Source organism: Stomoxys calcitrans, chromosome 3 (genome assembly GCF_963082655.1).
Source record: "Stomoxys calcitrans chromosome 3, idStoCalc2.1, whole genome shotgun sequence".
NCBI lineage: Eukaryota > Metazoa > Arthropoda > Insecta > Diptera > Muscidae > Stomoxys > Stomoxys calcitrans.
The window spans coordinates 188,763,584-188,779,801 of record NC_081554.1 but is presented as its reverse complement, the minus strand read 5'-3'; the positions used below and the strand labels follow the sequence as shown (position 1 = coordinate 188,779,801).

At 41.0% G+C, this 16,218-nt stretch overlaps 1 protein-coding gene and 1 long non-coding RNA gene across 2 annotated transcripts in view; one reads left to right on the top strand and one right to left on the bottom strand.

Moving 5' to 3' along the window:
* Positions 1-143: 143 nt before the first annotated feature.
* Positions 144-5,277, bottom strand: LOC106082076 (zinc finger protein 184). Its single transcript, XM_013244394.2, has 5 exons — positions 4,305-5,277; positions 4,034-4,241; positions 2,987-3,918; positions 745-1,716; positions 144-679 (listed from the first exon to the last, which is right to left on the bottom strand). The coding sequence occupies exons 1-5, from the start codon at positions 4,863-4,865 to the stop codon at positions 284-286; spliced, it is 3,069 nt and encodes a 1,022-aa protein (XP_013099848.2). The 5' UTR covers positions 4,866-5,277; the 3' UTR covers positions 144-283.
* Positions 5,278-7,065: 1,788 nt separating this feature from the next.
* Positions 7,066-16,218, top strand: part of LOC131995911 (uncharacterized) — a 99,580-nt gene continuing 90,427 nt past the window's right edge. The window contains exon 1 of the long non-coding RNA XR_009397685.1: positions 7,066-7,215. This is a non-coding gene — a long non-coding RNA (uncharacterized LOC131995911). The remainder of the gene's footprint in view (positions 7,216-16,218) is intronic.

Here is a 16,218-nt window from a genome sequence, read left to right as displayed (position 1 = left end):
ATTACCCATTATAGCTTACCGGCTACTTGGGGTGTGAAGCAGCAGTTCTCGGGGACTGCTACTTTATTCTCAGGATGCTGAGGTTATTTCGGCGTAGCTTATCATTCAACCCCCACCCACCATTAGAAATAAGACTCCTTAGATATTTTAAATAACGTTAATAATTAATATAGGCCATCTTCATCACGAAGATGATGATTATGATAATGATTACAGTAACTAAACGGTAAAAGTAGTGGTTGACATTATGTTAAAAATGTATGTATGCATGTATGTGTGAACATTATAAAAGTATTATATCTGTGGTATAGTTCAAAGGCAATCCTCCGCTTAGAGAATTGCTGGGTTGTGAACTGCGAATAACATCTTCGGCAGCCATATGCACATCCTGTGTGTAGACTTCTTTGGCTACCAGTGTTTGTGTTTCCACATAATCGAGACCGGGTTCGGGTTTGGCACCCAGCAGCAGATTGCCCTTTTGCACACCCATATATTGGGTGGCCTTGGCATTCAAGGGCAATAGGCCACAGGTCTCAGCATGGACCTTACGATGAGCTTGTAGATTGGAGACGCAAGTAAATCTTTTGCCACAGCCATTGCAAAGGAAACGCTTAATGCCAGTGTGGACAGACATATGGGTCAATAGACTCTCGCGATAGGGATACTCTTTGGGACAGAGCTGGAAAAAAAGAAAGACAATAAAGAAATTTTAAATTCCCTTGACAGTATAGTAGACAAACTTACATGGCACTTAAAGCGCTTCTCATCCGAATGGGCAAATTTGGCATGCGTTTTGTATTGGGCCTTGATTTTGAAACTTTTGCCGCATTGATCACAGGAATAGGGGCGATCATCCTGATGCAATAACATGTGTGTCTTCAATATACCCGCTGTGGTCAAGCATTTGCCACAAACTTGACACTGATATATGGGCACACGCCCACAATCCGAACGCACATGATCCATTAATTGGGTTCGGCCCATGAATTTCTTGCCACATTTGTCACAAATCAAATTCCGTTTAAATTGAATTTCCTTGGTACCATGCATGCGGGTGCGATGCGATTTAAGGGCATCGCTGCCTTGCATGAATTTCTCACAGATTTCACACCACAATAGCTCTCGGTGCAACATTTGCGCATGCGTTTGGGCCTCTTCGCGGGTGGCAAAATACTGGTTGCAATAACAGGGACACTTGTGCAACAAACTGCCATCTTCTCCATGTTTGGGAATGTGATCCTTGAGCCGTTTCTCCATCAAATAAATTTTGTCGCAGATATGGCATTTGAAAACCTCATCGGGGGCCAAATCATCGATTACGGGTTTCACCATTTCCTTGATCTCTTCATCGGTCTTATTGTGATCCTCGCGCATATGCCTTTCGAATGGTTTTCTCATGTAATACAATTTAATGCACAACGGGCACTGGTAGGATTTGTCACGCTTTTGCAAACGAGCCTTTAGTTCTTCGCTTGTTATACGAGCTTTTCTATTCTCCTCGGGGTTACGTTTGACTCTTAAGCCCCGCGGGCGATATTTACGTTTGCCTGCGTTCTTTAAGAGACCCTTGACGGTGGCGCTCTTCGAAAAGAATGGCTGACAATTGCGGGAGACCTTAACGAAGGGGCTTGTTTTCAAATCGGGAAAGCGTATCGTTATGTCTTCCAACAGCACACGGCATTCCAAGTTTAACTCATCGATGGAGAGAGGGGGGAACTGCAAGAAAAGTTTTGTATTAAAAAATTTAATTGATTTTTGAAGATTTTTTGTGGCAAATATGCACTTTAAAGGGTGCACCTCCGATTTCGCTGAAATTTGTTATATAGATGTGGGTTGACCTCAAGAACATGAATCTGAAGTCCTTTTTTGGGGCAAAGGCCTCTGGACCCCCTAGGGGTCAAAAACCCCCTTTGAAGAAGTGGTGCGACCTAGACAATATGGTTATCAAATGAAAGGTATTGTCAAGTACATTACGAATATGCAAAAACATGTCCAAAAATTGGACCCGGGAAGAACCTACGGGGTCTTGAAAATTTTGAACCCCGCTAACCCTAGGCAACATGAGTATCAAATGAAAGGTATTAATGAGTAGATTACGAAAATCCAAATATATTTCTAAAAATTGGACCCGGGAAAAACCTACGGGCCCTTGAGGATTTTGAACGCTGTTAACATAGGCAAAATGGATATCAAATGAAAGGTATTAACGAGCAGACTACGATAGATATGCAAAAAAAATTTATTAAACTCTAAAGGATCTCAAAGGGAAAAAAATAAAAACTTTTCAAAAAAAAAAAAAAAAATCACCAGATTTTACCTCCCCCAAAGGAAGCTGGGGGGTTTTGGCCCCTGGGGGCCCTGGAGCATTTGTCGCATAACCTGTCTTCAGATTCGTGTTCCTGGGATACAAATTAGGGAGGTGCAAAAAATGAAAAAAATTGGGGGTGCGCCTTGTAAAGTGCATTTTTCCCAAAAATGTTATGGATATTCAAAAAATCGCGCGATTTTATTTGGTTTTTATAAACAACTCTTGAGACTTCACCTAGACTTAGCTTGCAGCTTAACTTCTCATGACAGCGATGAACACCACACAGATTTGACCTCAAAGTTCCAGCCTGTATGCTGTTCACAGCTATTCCGTGCCCAGTATTTTCGTCAAGCGAAATTTTCGGTAGCAAGGAGAATGGTGACAAAAAACTATGCTCTCGTTTGGCTAGTCGGTCACACTTTTCACTCTTTTTGCTGATAAATTACGCTTTTCCAAAAACTAAGCGTATTTTACGTGGTGCAAAAAATTATCAAAGCTAAAAATTTCTTCCAATGAATTAAAAAAATTTTGTTTAGGCTATGTCAGTGCATTTTTTAAGACAACGAACATTACGTTTTAGGTGCTTGCTGCCCTCAACCCAACTTTTGCCCAAATATGGTTTTTATAAGAATTTTTTGAAATTTCACTTAGACTTTGGCATTTCTTACTCACTCTTACCTCTGCCTTCACCTCCAACATATCCTCCAAAGGAAAATGTTCATTTTCCTCATCACTATCTTCATTCTTCACCAACACCACTTCGGTTTCTTCCAAAATAAATTCGTTATCCGAGTCTTGAGAAGGCTTGTGATTCTTTGCTGCTTTTCGTTTTTTAGTAGTTGGGCTTTGTTTGTCATCATTAGCCTTCTTAGTGGGTGTGGTGGCTTCACTATCCAAATGACTGTAGTCGCTTTCATTAAGTAGACACTCTAATATCTTATCCTTTTCATTAAAGATGTTTGTATCCTCCGATGCTTCGGATTTTACCGCATTCACATCGACGGCTGTATATTCCAACTCATCGACAGTCTCTACCTGTAAATGGGGACTGGTGGCATCCTCCTTGGCCTCTTGTTTTATCTTAATGGGAAATTTGATATCTTTGACTTCTTCTAAATCATCATCATCGGAGTCATCATCCTTTTCGAAATCAGGCACATAATCATCTTCACTATCATCAGACCAGGCTGTTGATTGTGCGGCAGGATTGTTTTCAGAGACATTGAGTTCTTCCAAGGGTTCTAGTTCTGGTAGACGAATTTTACGACGCTCTCTTTTCGGGCGTTCGGATATTGGCTTCCCGCTTGCTTTTAAGGGTTTATCATCATCGTCGTCATCATCGCTTGCTCCTGCTCCCCCTGTCCAATCGATGTCTTCATCGTCACTATCATCAGCAAGTTGGCGCTTGGGCTTTCTACCGGGTTTCCTACCGGGTTTTTTGCGGGTTAAATTTGCCTCTCCGGCTGTACGTTTTCGTGCAGTTGACTTAACTTTTGGCTTTTCAGCGGACTCTTTTTTCAAAGCATTGGCTTTTTCCAAATCTCCGGGTTTAATAATTTTATTTACATTGACCACCTTGATTTCCGAAGTGGGATTTAGTATGGCCGGAACTAAAATAAAGGGACATAAATTAGAATATGAATAAAATACGCTGCAAAGATGGTGCCAAGAAACAACTTGTCTACCCCAGCAGTCCCTTTTTGGAGTTTTAATCCAATTACTTACTTCTGGAGGTATGCTTCCTTATGCGATTTCTTGGCGGATCATACTCTGGCTGACCACAAGTATCAGGTCTATTGCGCCGATGTTTAATAAGATTCGAATAGCAAGAGAAACGCGAGCTGCAACATTTGCACTCGACTAAGCGAACGCCGGTGTGTATAGTGGAATGGGTTACAATGCTTTCGCGATGGGAGAAACTTTTGCCACAAACCTGAAAACAAAAATTTTAATATTTATGCATCCCTCTTAATCGCTTCCCACCCCTCCCACTTACATCACACTTGTAAGGCTTCTCTCCCGTATGGGTTCTTTCATGCTCCACCAAACGTGCCTTCTGCTTGAAGTTCCTGCCACAATAACTGCAACAGAATTTCAATTCTCCCGAATGATTATCTTTGTGATGCTTCAAATTATATTTGGTCACAAATGCCATGGGGCATAGATCACATTTGAACGGCTTAATGGAGCCGCAATCATTTTCTATGTGTCTCCGATAGGGCTCAATGGTCTTGTAGGCTGCACCACATTTCTCACAATTGTACAATTGACGATCCACTCCCTTGTGAATGTCACGTATATGCGTTCTGTATTCCTCCTCGTTGGTGAATGTGGTGTCCTTACACAGGCGACATGCTATGGTGGTGTGTTCGGTCTCGCGATGCTTCTTCAACTCTTCGTCCGAGCAAAAACGGGCCTCACAAAAGCGACATAGAAATCCTCCAGGAGGTTCATGTTTTTTCACATGCTTAACATAGCCATGTAAGGAGATTAAAGCCTTATTGCAAATGGGGCAGAAAAGTTTGGGTACACCCTCTGTGGATAGTTTGACAAGCATTTGCAATTGGGCTTCCGTGGAGGTGGCAGCTGCAGCAGGAGTATCGGGGGGATCTAAATCTGAATCTAAAATGACAGATAAAACAATAATTAAATAATAATTAAAACAAGCAAAAGCGTGCTAAGTTCGGCCTGGCCGAATCTTATATACCCTCCACATTTATCGAGGTTTTTGCCCGGTATCTCTTTTTAGGCAAACAAGGTATGATGGATAAGAATTGCTATGCTATTAGAGCCACCTCAAGTTAGGGCCAACTTGGATAAGATTTGTGCCCCTTAGGGGCTCTAAAAGTAAAATCGGGACATCGGTTTATATGGGAGCTGCATCAGGTTAAAGACCGATTTAGACCATATTTGATGTTCGGCGAATGAAAGTTGTCCAACGAGAAGAGCGGGATGAGTAGTCCCTCATGCGTTTTGGCTACTGATGAGAGAAGGTAGATCGGTCTGTACGACTCCCCCTTGTTCGTGTCCTTTCACGTTTCGGTAGCGGGATCAGACTACCCATCTTCCAAGCATCGCGTACTATAACAGTGTTCAGATAGGCAGAGGACAGTTGTTAGGTAATCGACTCTAGGCAGATCTAGATTCTTCAGCATCAATGTAGATTCTGTCTGGAACCAGCGCTTTGCGCGACTTGGCGCCACGTTTAGCATTCGTAGCTTCGTGTACGGTTGTTGTTGTAGCAGTGTGTTGTACAGTGAAAGACTCCATTGGGCCAATGAAAGACTCCATTGGGCCAATGAAATACAACAGGCTGCCACTACGGTAATTTGTGATGGCTGTCCAGCGGCACGGAGATCACGGATATACGAATGGCTCCCTTCATAGCCTTTGCACTCTCGGGTCAATAAATTGACGATTATCTAAGGAAAATACCTCTCAAATATTGCCAGCATTTTTTATTTAAAAAAAAATTTTTCCAATAAGCAAATAAAAAACCAACCAAAACAAAAATTAGCTGTTTTTCTGCAAATTTTCACTGGAAGTCTAAAGGGAGTAAAATGGCTCTAACTCTCTGGAAAAGTACGCGAACAGACCTATTGTCTAGTGGGTCAACAACAAATAACAATTTGACAGCTACAACCCTGTCATAGCGGTCTTTTTTGACACTTGTTCTACGATGTGTTATGAACACCACCACCAAGAAAAAAAATTTATGAAAACAGCGATTAAAAATACACTAAACAAAAATGTATAAAAATTTGCTAAATAAAATATCAAACACAGCTATAACAATCCAAACAAACCATAATGCTTACCCATCTTTTTTTAATAAGACTTTATTTTTGGCTTTTTAGTTACTATTATTTGCTGTTTTCCTTCGGGTCTTTAATGTCTCTTCTTTCATACTTCACCACAAATGGAACTGCAATTTTTTCTTTTCTTCCAATCAATTCTCAATTTTCACACAAGCCCCAATGAATATGCATAAAAATCCAATGTATTGCGATTGTAAGCCAACGAAAGTAAGCTATTATTCATTTATTGTTTTGTTCTTTTATGCATTAATGTTTTTTGTACACATTAAAAAATTTTTGTTAAATTTGTGTTAGACACATTTTTTTTCAATATCAATCACGGAAAGAAATAATTTTTTCGTCTTCGTTGTAGATTTTTCTGCTGACTACACCTTGAGAAAAGTCACGTCTATTGTGATGGCGATGTGGTGTATGTGTATCAAGCATTGGCGTTGTTCATATGTAGTCACAGAGCTGCCAAGCTATTAATGTTAAAAACGATTGGCCTGAATTGTGATGTTAGTGGTAACCCTGACACCAACTGTTAGTGAAATAGCGGGTTTTTTCAAGTGCGGTCGAAAAATGTTTGCAATTGTGGAAAAACAATAATATTTCAATTTTCTGAGGAAAAAATAAGATTGCATTAAAATATATTCATAAAATGTGGCATACGTGTTTACTTACATTTGGGGTTTTTGGGTTTTATCATGTCCTATCGACTTAAAACAAAGAATATAAATTTAGTGTGTTGAGTGGGAGGCCAGGTTCCTTTAGAAATTTTCCAACTAGAAAAGTTCTATTGCAAAAGAAGCTTCAGGCATTATTAGAAAATAAACTGGTTTATTCTGTTTAAAGAAGTGTATGAGGGGCAGTAAAATCCGATCGATCAAATAAGTGAATTTGCTATATAAAAAATAACAATCCGTCTAATGAATGAAGGCACTCGAAGTTGTTTACACTGAACGTGTGCTGCTGTTTGTTTTTCCTATGCCCGCGGGCATAGAGTTAATGTGCGGTTGTGTGTTGTTGTCCATCTATGGTTTAAAGTGAAATGAAAGTTTAATGAAATTGGACCTTTGTTAGCCTGATAAACTAAGATCATCGAGGCAGGTAAGTTTACACAAAAACCAAATCAACAACCATTTTTTTTCAGCCTGGCCAAAGCCCAGTATATACTGCTTTGACAATATATGGATATCTGTTTACGCATGGGAAGGATCTTTGAATCTTGATGAAAACTGAGGAGATAGCTCGCTGTAGTTTGATGTTGCATACACATGGTTGAAGCCATCCTTGCCCAGCTTTTTAAGGGGATTTGAATGGTACCGGTGCATAAAACCATTCGCTGTATGAAGTTAAAGTTCGTTGTTGTTGTTGTAACAGTTTTTTGTGTTCTATCTTTCGTTTGCTTGATTCTGTTGTGTGCCAAGATCCAGGAACTCTGCGACTAAGATGGGGTACGTCCAGAGGGATCTCAGTCTGGCTGGGTAGTTAAACAGGTGACGTGTATCGTGTGGTCCCTGGTCACATCAATCCTTGTTCTGTAGGAGTTGAGGCGGCTGCATCTGGCGGAGCGTAATTGAGCCAGAATCACTTTGGTTTGCCGTGTGCAATGGGAGTAGGTCGTTCTACAAGGACTGAAGTCCGTTTTAAGGGCTCGGGTCTGGGGCCTACTCTCTCATCAAGTGAAAGTGTAGGGAATATAGGCAATTAAAGGAAAATTTTTTGTAGACTACGAATATGAAAAAAAGGCATTAAAGTCAATCTTTGAATCCTGATATTCACATGAGAACTGAGGAGAAAGCTCGCTGTAGTTTGTTGTTGTTATTGCAGCCACATGCATACACGTGATAGAAGCCATCCTTGCCGAGCTTTTTAAGGTGAGCTGGGTGGTTCTGGTGCATAGAACCAATCGCTGTATGAAAGTTAAAATTCGTAGAGCTTCATTGTAGCGGGTATTTATCTTGCCAACACACTGGAGCTGAATAGTTTGCCACTGATCAGCCTTTTGTCTTTTATATAGCCTACAAGCTTTTTTGTCGGCTTTCCAAGGGCCTGGGACCTTCGCCCTCATCAAGTGAAAGTGTGGGGGATATAGGCAATATGGTGTTCAAATTAAAGGAAATTTTTCGTAGAATACGAATATGGGGAAAAAGTCATAAAAGTCAATACAGAGGCAGCAAGGCCTTAAGAATTTTGAACCCCTTTTGAAACCTTTTAAAAAAATGTGTGGGTATATGTGAAATATATTTTACTGCTAGCATTGGCGTTAATAAGGGATTACCGCGTGGAGGTGATAGTCGGATTTTAAGCCTCTGAAAATTTTTACTTTCGTGAATTCCTTTAAATCTAGGTAGGATAGGGAGTCATTTAGTCATTCCGTTTGCAACACATCAAAATATTAATTTCCGACCCACAAAGTACATATATTTCGGATCGTCGTAAAATTCTAAGATGACCGTGTGTCTGTCCGTCCGTCTGTTGTATTTACTTTAGAGCCTTCAAAAATTGAGATTTTGAGCTGGAATTTGGCACAGAGACGTCTTTTTGATGCACGCTGGTTATCTTTTTGAACGGCCAAATCGGACCATATTTGGATATAGCTGTTATACAGACCGATTTTCCGATAAAGGGTCTAATGTCCATAAAAACTTTATTTTTCATCCGATTTTGAAACAGTGAATAGTTTAAGGCTTCCCGACAACTGACCCCAATATGGTTCAGATCGGACTATATTTGGATATAGCTACCATATAGACCGATATCCCGATAAAGGGTCTGAAGACCATAAAAGGTTTATTTATAACCCGATTCAGCTGAAATTTGCAACAGTAAGTTATTTTAAGCCTCCCGAAAGCTGACCTATATATGGTTTAGATCGGTCCATATTTAGATATAGTTGCCATATAGACCTATCTCCCGATAAAGGGTCTGAAGCCCATAAAAGCTTAATCTAAGCTTTTATGGGCTTCAAATTTTGTTCAGCGATGAGGCTCATTTCTGGTTGAATGGCTACGTAAATAAGCAAAATTGCCGCATTTGGAGTGAAGAGCAACCAGAAGCCGTTCAAGAACTGCCCATGCATCCCGAAAAATGCACTGTTTGGTGTGGTTTGTACGCTGGTGGAATCATTGGACCGTATTTTTTCAAAGATGCTGTTGGACGCAACGTTACGGTGAATGAACACATTTCGAACCGAACACTGATTTTGGTAATAAAATTCAATGATTTGCAAGCGTTGCTCGTTAGTAAGTCTATTCATGATGAAATGTCAAAGCATACTGAGCATCTTTCTCTTTGACACCATGTCTGAAATCCCACGTGATCTGTCAAATACTAATGCATGAAAATCCTAACCTCAAAAAAATCACCCTTTATTATCCGATTTCGCTGAAATTTAAAACAGTGGGTTATTTTAAGCCTCCCGACATCTGACCCAAATATGGTTCAGACCGGGCTATATTTAGATATAGCTGCTATACAGACGGATCTCCCGATAAAGGGTCTGAAGCCCATAAAAGTTTTATTTATTACCCGATTTCGCTGAAATGTGGAATTGTGTGCAGTTTTAAGCCTCTCAACATCCGACCCAAATATGATACAGACCGGACTATATCTAGATAAAGCTGCCATATAGACCGATCTTCAGATAAAGTGTCTGAAGGCCATAAAAGCTTTATTAATTACCGATTTCGCTGAAATTTGCAACAGTGAGTTATTTCAAACCTCCTGATATCTGAACCAAGTATGGTTCAGATCGGACTATATTTAGATATAGCTGCCATACAGACCGATCTCTCGATAAAAATTCTGAAGCCCATAAAAGCTCTATTTATGACCCGATTTCGTTGAAATTTAAAACAGTGAGTAGTTTAAGACTTCCCGACAACTGACCCAAATATGGTTCAGATCGGACAATATTTAGATATAGCTTCCATACAGAGCGATCTGCCGATGAAGCCCATAAAAGCTTTATTTTTTATCCGATTTTGCTGAAATTTGAAATACAAAATTCAACTGGGACTTTTATTTATTGGACCACTCAATGTCCGTGTCGAATTTGAGTGCATAAGTTATCCAATTTCACCAGATTGTGGGGAAAGGGGGTTTACATATACACCCGTGGTGGTGGATATCCAAAATTCGGCCCGGCCGAACTTAATGCCTTTTTACTGTTGTTGTTGTAGCAGTGTGTTGTACACTGATGAGGCAGCCCTTGCCGATGAAGGACTTCATCGGGTCAATCCCGTACGTACAACTGGCTGCCTTGGGATTGCCTTTTTACTTGTTTGTATTGGTTATCACTTCTCATTGCTTTGGGGTACTCGAATGTGCAAAAATTACCCTGAACTATCATTCAGGTTATTAATATTTTCTAAATTTGAATCCTCCAAATCGTGTGAACTAGAATCTGAATCCTATGCTTGGAAATTTGTAAAACTTTTTTAAACTGTTTTTTCATTATCGTATTCTAATTTCCTTTAATTTGAGTACCATATTGCCAATGTTCGAGAAAAGTGTCTCAGTGATTTTCGATTTTCGAGAGGAGAGTCTCAGTGAGGAGTCAGGTGGCACTGTCTCTTAAATACTGAGTGCCAATGATACTCAAGATGACAAGGCGAGTTATTGGCGCCTTCAAATAACCAATGGCCAACATCAGCGTCTGTTCTCAGGTTAGGGGCGGCTTGGAGCAAGCGGCTCGCCACAACGAGGGATACATGTGCAATCCCACAAAACCCATGCGGTTGAGGCACTGGTCCATTAACCTGCCCCCGCAAATCTATGAGAACTACTATGATGAGGGGGAACCCCAAAAACAGACTTCATATTAGGTTTTCTGTATTATGGTCTTAAATTTGACATATAGACCGATGTTCTGATTATTCGTTTTCGCTGAAATTTGGAACTAGTTTTCCAAGGGCCCCCGATATTTTTGTTTTTTGTTTGAGTGTTTTAACGTTCTTATATTAACGTCCCAGCTAACAAAATGTTCCAACTTCGGTTCTACATTAGTCCGACCATCGGATGAATCATCCGAAATCGGATCCAATGTTTTACAGACATTGTAACTAAAAACGTGTCGAGGGAACGACACGGTTGAGGAAAATCTAATATATTTACCGGCATATCGTACCGATGTCGGAGCAAAATTCCAGGGAAATTCTAATGGGAAATTTTATATCGTACCGAATTGGGACATAATTCGTGAATTCGGACCGATTACTTGACGAATGTCGTACAAAATGCGGATGATTTTGCCGACGATTCGATCGAACCGTCCAACTATGTTCAGACAAATCTGGAAGCGATGCTGGATATGCAATCCATCGAGGGCCATATTCGGAATTGCGCCGTCAAGTTCAAGCTTAGGCTGAGGGAGCTCGGCATGTTGATGAAATACGTTTGCGTCCACAGATCGATTCTGGGTGTTATGAATGCGGAAGTAGAGTGAGGAGGATCTCCGACTACCTAGCACCGGTGCCGACTGGGGTGAGGACATTCGTGATTCGTTTTCCGGGGAGGGATGAATGAAGAACCAATGCTGTATTTAAGGAAAATGAGACCACGAACGACACCGATAGCTCCAAGATGGAGGCAGGGGCTGAATGGGGGTCTAAACTGAAGCATTGAATATCGGTAAGTCGCTGAGACTGCCCGACGATTGTACGGTCTTTTAGGCAGAGGTCTGTGCCATTACAGTAGCCTGAAGAGAAATTCTGGTAAGGGATTTACCGCCCTCAAAACTCAGGATTTATGTGGACAGTATGGCGGCACTCAAGGTAAATACTTAGCAGTGATCTTGGACAGGAAATTGAATTGGAAGTGTCATATTGAAGAGCGTACCAAGAAGGCTCACAGATGTTGGGCACTATGTAGACGGGCCCTTCCCAGACCTGAATCTGGGAAAAGTACACTGACTCTACATGAACTTGATTAGACCAATACTTAGTTACGGCTCAGTAGTTTGGTGGTAGGATAACACAACAGGTTCAGAAAACATGTTGTCTTGGCATAGGCGGAGCGATGTGGACCACGTCCAGTAGGGCACTGGAGACTATTCTAGATATCCGACCCTTGATTAAGTGTGAGACAGTAATTGCGGCTATGAGACTTAAGGCGATGGGATAATGGATATGGAATAGGAGCAGGTTATACCATCGCTGTATAATCGAGGCGATGATAGAAAATCTGGAAGAAATTGAAGAGGTTTCCGATCGGATAACTGAGACGACACATGAGGTCGAGTAGGAGGCACTGCTGCCAGCGGCATAGTTTTGGATTAACGGAGCCCAAGTATTGCAGTCTGGAATATTATGTTACACGGATGGATCAATGTTAGTGAACTTATTGGGTCTACATTGAGAACCCAGGGACTAAGATCTGTTTTAGGCTGCCTGAACAGGCAAAGATCCGGGCGATTACGGAATGCGTGACGATATGTGGTACTAACGCGAGGACTTCGAGTGCGAACATCTACACGGACAGTAAACTGGCCATAAGGGCAATAACAACCAAGACGGTAAGATCACAAACAGACTTGGAGTGTTAGAAGGAGATTAACGGCTTCTCTGAGAAAGGCGCGATCCGCATCGTTTGGGTGCTAGACCATGTTGTTGTAGAGATCTTCGTCAAGCTCCTGTAGTTGAGGAAGCTTGTTCCTGTCCAAAGGCCCGATCGCCGCGGGAACAGGGTGCCCATTGGTTATTCAAAGGAGCCAATAATCCGCCTTTTCATATCAAGCTTCATAAGCACTCAGTATTTGTGACTGCCGTTGCAGCTACTCCGTATGGAGCATTCCACTATCCTTAATCTGTGAACGCACCCTGTAGCTCGCAGCTAAGCTTCTCGTGACAGCAATGAACACCATATACATCGGACCTCAATGTTCCAGCCTGTGTGATGCTCGCAGCTATTCTGTGCCGGTTCATAGCGTAGTAAGGTGGAATAAAAAAGCAGACGATTTGGCAGTGAAGGCCAGAGGACTGCCGTCAACTGCCAGGCTTTCGCGGCCAACAGACACAGGCACTTAAGTGGGGACACAATACCAGATATAAACCAACTAATTGGCGTGGTACGGAAAACAAGGATTTTGTAAGCAGCACGGAATTGCTGAATTAAATTTTCTTTTTAGAGGTTATTTTTTAAGTATTTAGAACGCACAACAAGCCGATTACTGGCTTAGGTGCATGTTCATAGTGGCATGGGGTGGATTAATATCTGCACCCTCTTTTCAACCTAACCTATGGCGGCGTTCAAGGCCTGGGGTCGAGGATGGTGAGGTGGAGAGTCGTAGTGGATTGTTTAGTGTCCCTGGATAGGTGAATCTCGACATTACTGGTAAATTTCATGGAAATCGGTTCAGATTTAGATATAGCTCCCATATATATATATATATATATACTAGCTGACCCGGGCCCGCTCCGCTGCGCCTTCTTTTACTTTATATGGAACAAAATTTTCCTTGGAATATTTATTTTCGACAATTAAAGATTTTTTAGTGAAATACCATGCTACGAAAATAGTATATCGCTTGACTAACAGTTTAACAATATTGGTCTACGAATTTAAGTTTCGATATAAGGAGTACTCCCAGATACTTGGCCCTGAAAAAATATCAGCATCGTGCTCTACTCCCAAATACCTTTATTTGAGCTTCATTTTGCGATGGTCACTAAAAAATTGCTGTGTGTGGGGTATTTTGGGAAAGGGGTAGACCCCCGGAAAATTGGTTCCGAAAATAGGTATCAATTCTTACTCTACCCCCAATACTTTTCATTTAGGCCCACATTGTCATGGTGGGTAAATATGGCGGATTTAGGGGTGTTTTGGGGATTGGGGTGGTCGCCCAAGCACTAAGCCCGGAAAATATATCAGCAACGTGCTCTATTCTCATATATCTATGTATCATTTATTTGAACCCCATATTGCCATTGGCCTCAAAATTGGATATCAAATTCGTTTTCAAATCTCATTTAAACTCCTTATTGCAAAAGTCAGCAAATATGTCCGGTTTGGGGTATTGGCCCTAAAAACTATAAATATTTAGTTCCACTCTCTTTACGACCCAAATTGTCTTGGTGTGCAAATACGTCCTATTTGGGGGTTGTTATGGTGGTGGGACGTCCCCTAGACAGTTGGTCCCTAATGTTGATATCAGATATGTGGTCTGCTACCAAATACTTTTAATTTGAGCCTCATATTTTCATAGTCGGCAAACATGACTATGGTCGTAAATTTTTCCTCTTTGGGGGATGTTTTTGGGGAGAGGCGGCCCCAAAACACTCGGTCCCATATTTGGATATCAGATTCTAATTCTACACTCAAATACCTTTTTTTAAGACCCATATTCCCATGGTCAGTAAATAAGTCCTGTGTTTGGAGGGTGTTTTGGGGAAGGGGTGAACCCCAGAAACGTGGTCCCACATTTGGATATCATATTCGTATTCTACTCGAAAATACCTTTCATTTGAGTCCCATATTGCCATGATCGGTATTTGTCCGATTTAGGGGTGTTTTGGGGGTTGGGTGGTGTTGTGGGGGTGGGGTGGTCCCATAGACACTTTTCCCGAATATTGATATCAGATTTGTGTTTTACTCCCAAAGACCTTTCATTTGAGCCCCATGTGGCTATGGTCGTAAATGTGTCCCCTTTGGCGGAGGTTTTTGGGGAGAGGCGCCGGCGGATATCAGATTGTAATTCTGCACTGAAATACCTTTTTTTAAGCCCCATATTCCCATGGTCAGTAAATAAGTCCTGTTTGGGGTATGTTTTGGGGAAGGGGTCCACCCCCCCAGAAACGTGGTCCCACATTTGGATATCAGATTCGTATTCTACTCGCAAATACCTTTCATTTGATTGCCATGGTCGATAAATATGTCCGATTTAGGGGTGTTTTGGGGCTTGGGGTGGTCCCCCTAGCACTTGGTTCGACAAATGGATATCAGATACGTTTTCTTATCCTAAATACCTTTCATTTGAGTCCCATATTGTCGTGATTGGTGTAAATATATGTTTGGTAGGTTTTAGGATGGGGCGGCCCCCCTACGTACCCCATCCGAAATTTGGTACCAAATTTTTATTTTTGGGGTACTATATGAGAGCACATAAAATTTCGATTAAATCGCAACACCCATCTCCGAGATCTGGCGTTTCTGAAAATTAGGGTAAGGGGGAGGGTCCGCCCCCCCTTCAGACATTAAAAAAATGTAGTACCCTATTTTCACCACGGGATCATTATGCACCATCTGTGAAAATTTCAAACAAACAAACACAAATTGATTTTTATATATAAGATATATATCGGCCGATTTTAATTTCTAGAGTTACAGCAAGCGCATTTCTTTTTTCCAATCTTGCCATAATTTTGTACAACGCTTTCTTCGACGACTACCACAATATCTGAGAAGTTTGCTAGAAATCGGTTCTGATTAGGATATAGCTCCCATATATATGTTCGTCCGTTTTTGTTCATTATTGCAATAAAGTGATCATTTGTCAACCAATTCTCTCGTTATTTGTCAGTTGGGATTTTCTTATGACAGGTGATTTTCATTGAAATCGGTTCAGATTTACATGTAGCTCCCATATATATATTGCCCGATTTTAACTTCTAGAGTCACAGCAAGCACTTTTATAGTCTAATCTTGCCATCATTTTGTACAACTCTTTCTTTTTATCTGCAACGCTTTCCTCATAATGAGAAGTTTGCTCGAAATCGGTTCAGATTTAGATATAGCTTCCATATAGATGTCGCTCGATTTTGAGCAATATTGCAATAAAGTGCTCATTTCTTTACCGATTCTTTCGTAATTTTGTAGGAGGGATTTTCTTATGACTTTTAATATTACTGGTGAATATCATAAAAATCGGTGCAGAATTAGATATAGCTGTCATATATGTTTATAGCCCGATTTTCACTCCAAGAGCCACTGTAAGCGCATTTATTGGCCAATCTTGCCAACATTTGGTACAACGTTTTCCTCGATGACTACCACCAAAACTAAGAAATTTGCTCTAAATTGGTTCAGATTTAGATATAGCTATATGTATATATATATATATGTTCGTCAGATTTTGGGTAATTTGCGATAATGCTGTCAGATGTCATCCGT

Coding starts and splice junctions, on each gene's coding strand:
- LOC106082076 (XM_013244394.2), bottom strand. CDS start 4,865: ATGCTTGTCAAACTATCCACAGAGGGTGTACCCAAACTTTTCTGCCCC. Junction 4,242..4,304: donor AGAAGCCTTACAAGTGTGAT/GTAAGTGGGAGG, acceptor TTTTGTTTTCAG/GTTTGTGGCAAAAGTTTCTC. Junction 680..744: donor AGAAGCGCTTTAAGTGCCAT/GTAAGTTTGTCT, acceptor CTTTTTTTCCAG/CTCTGTCCCAAAGAGTATCC.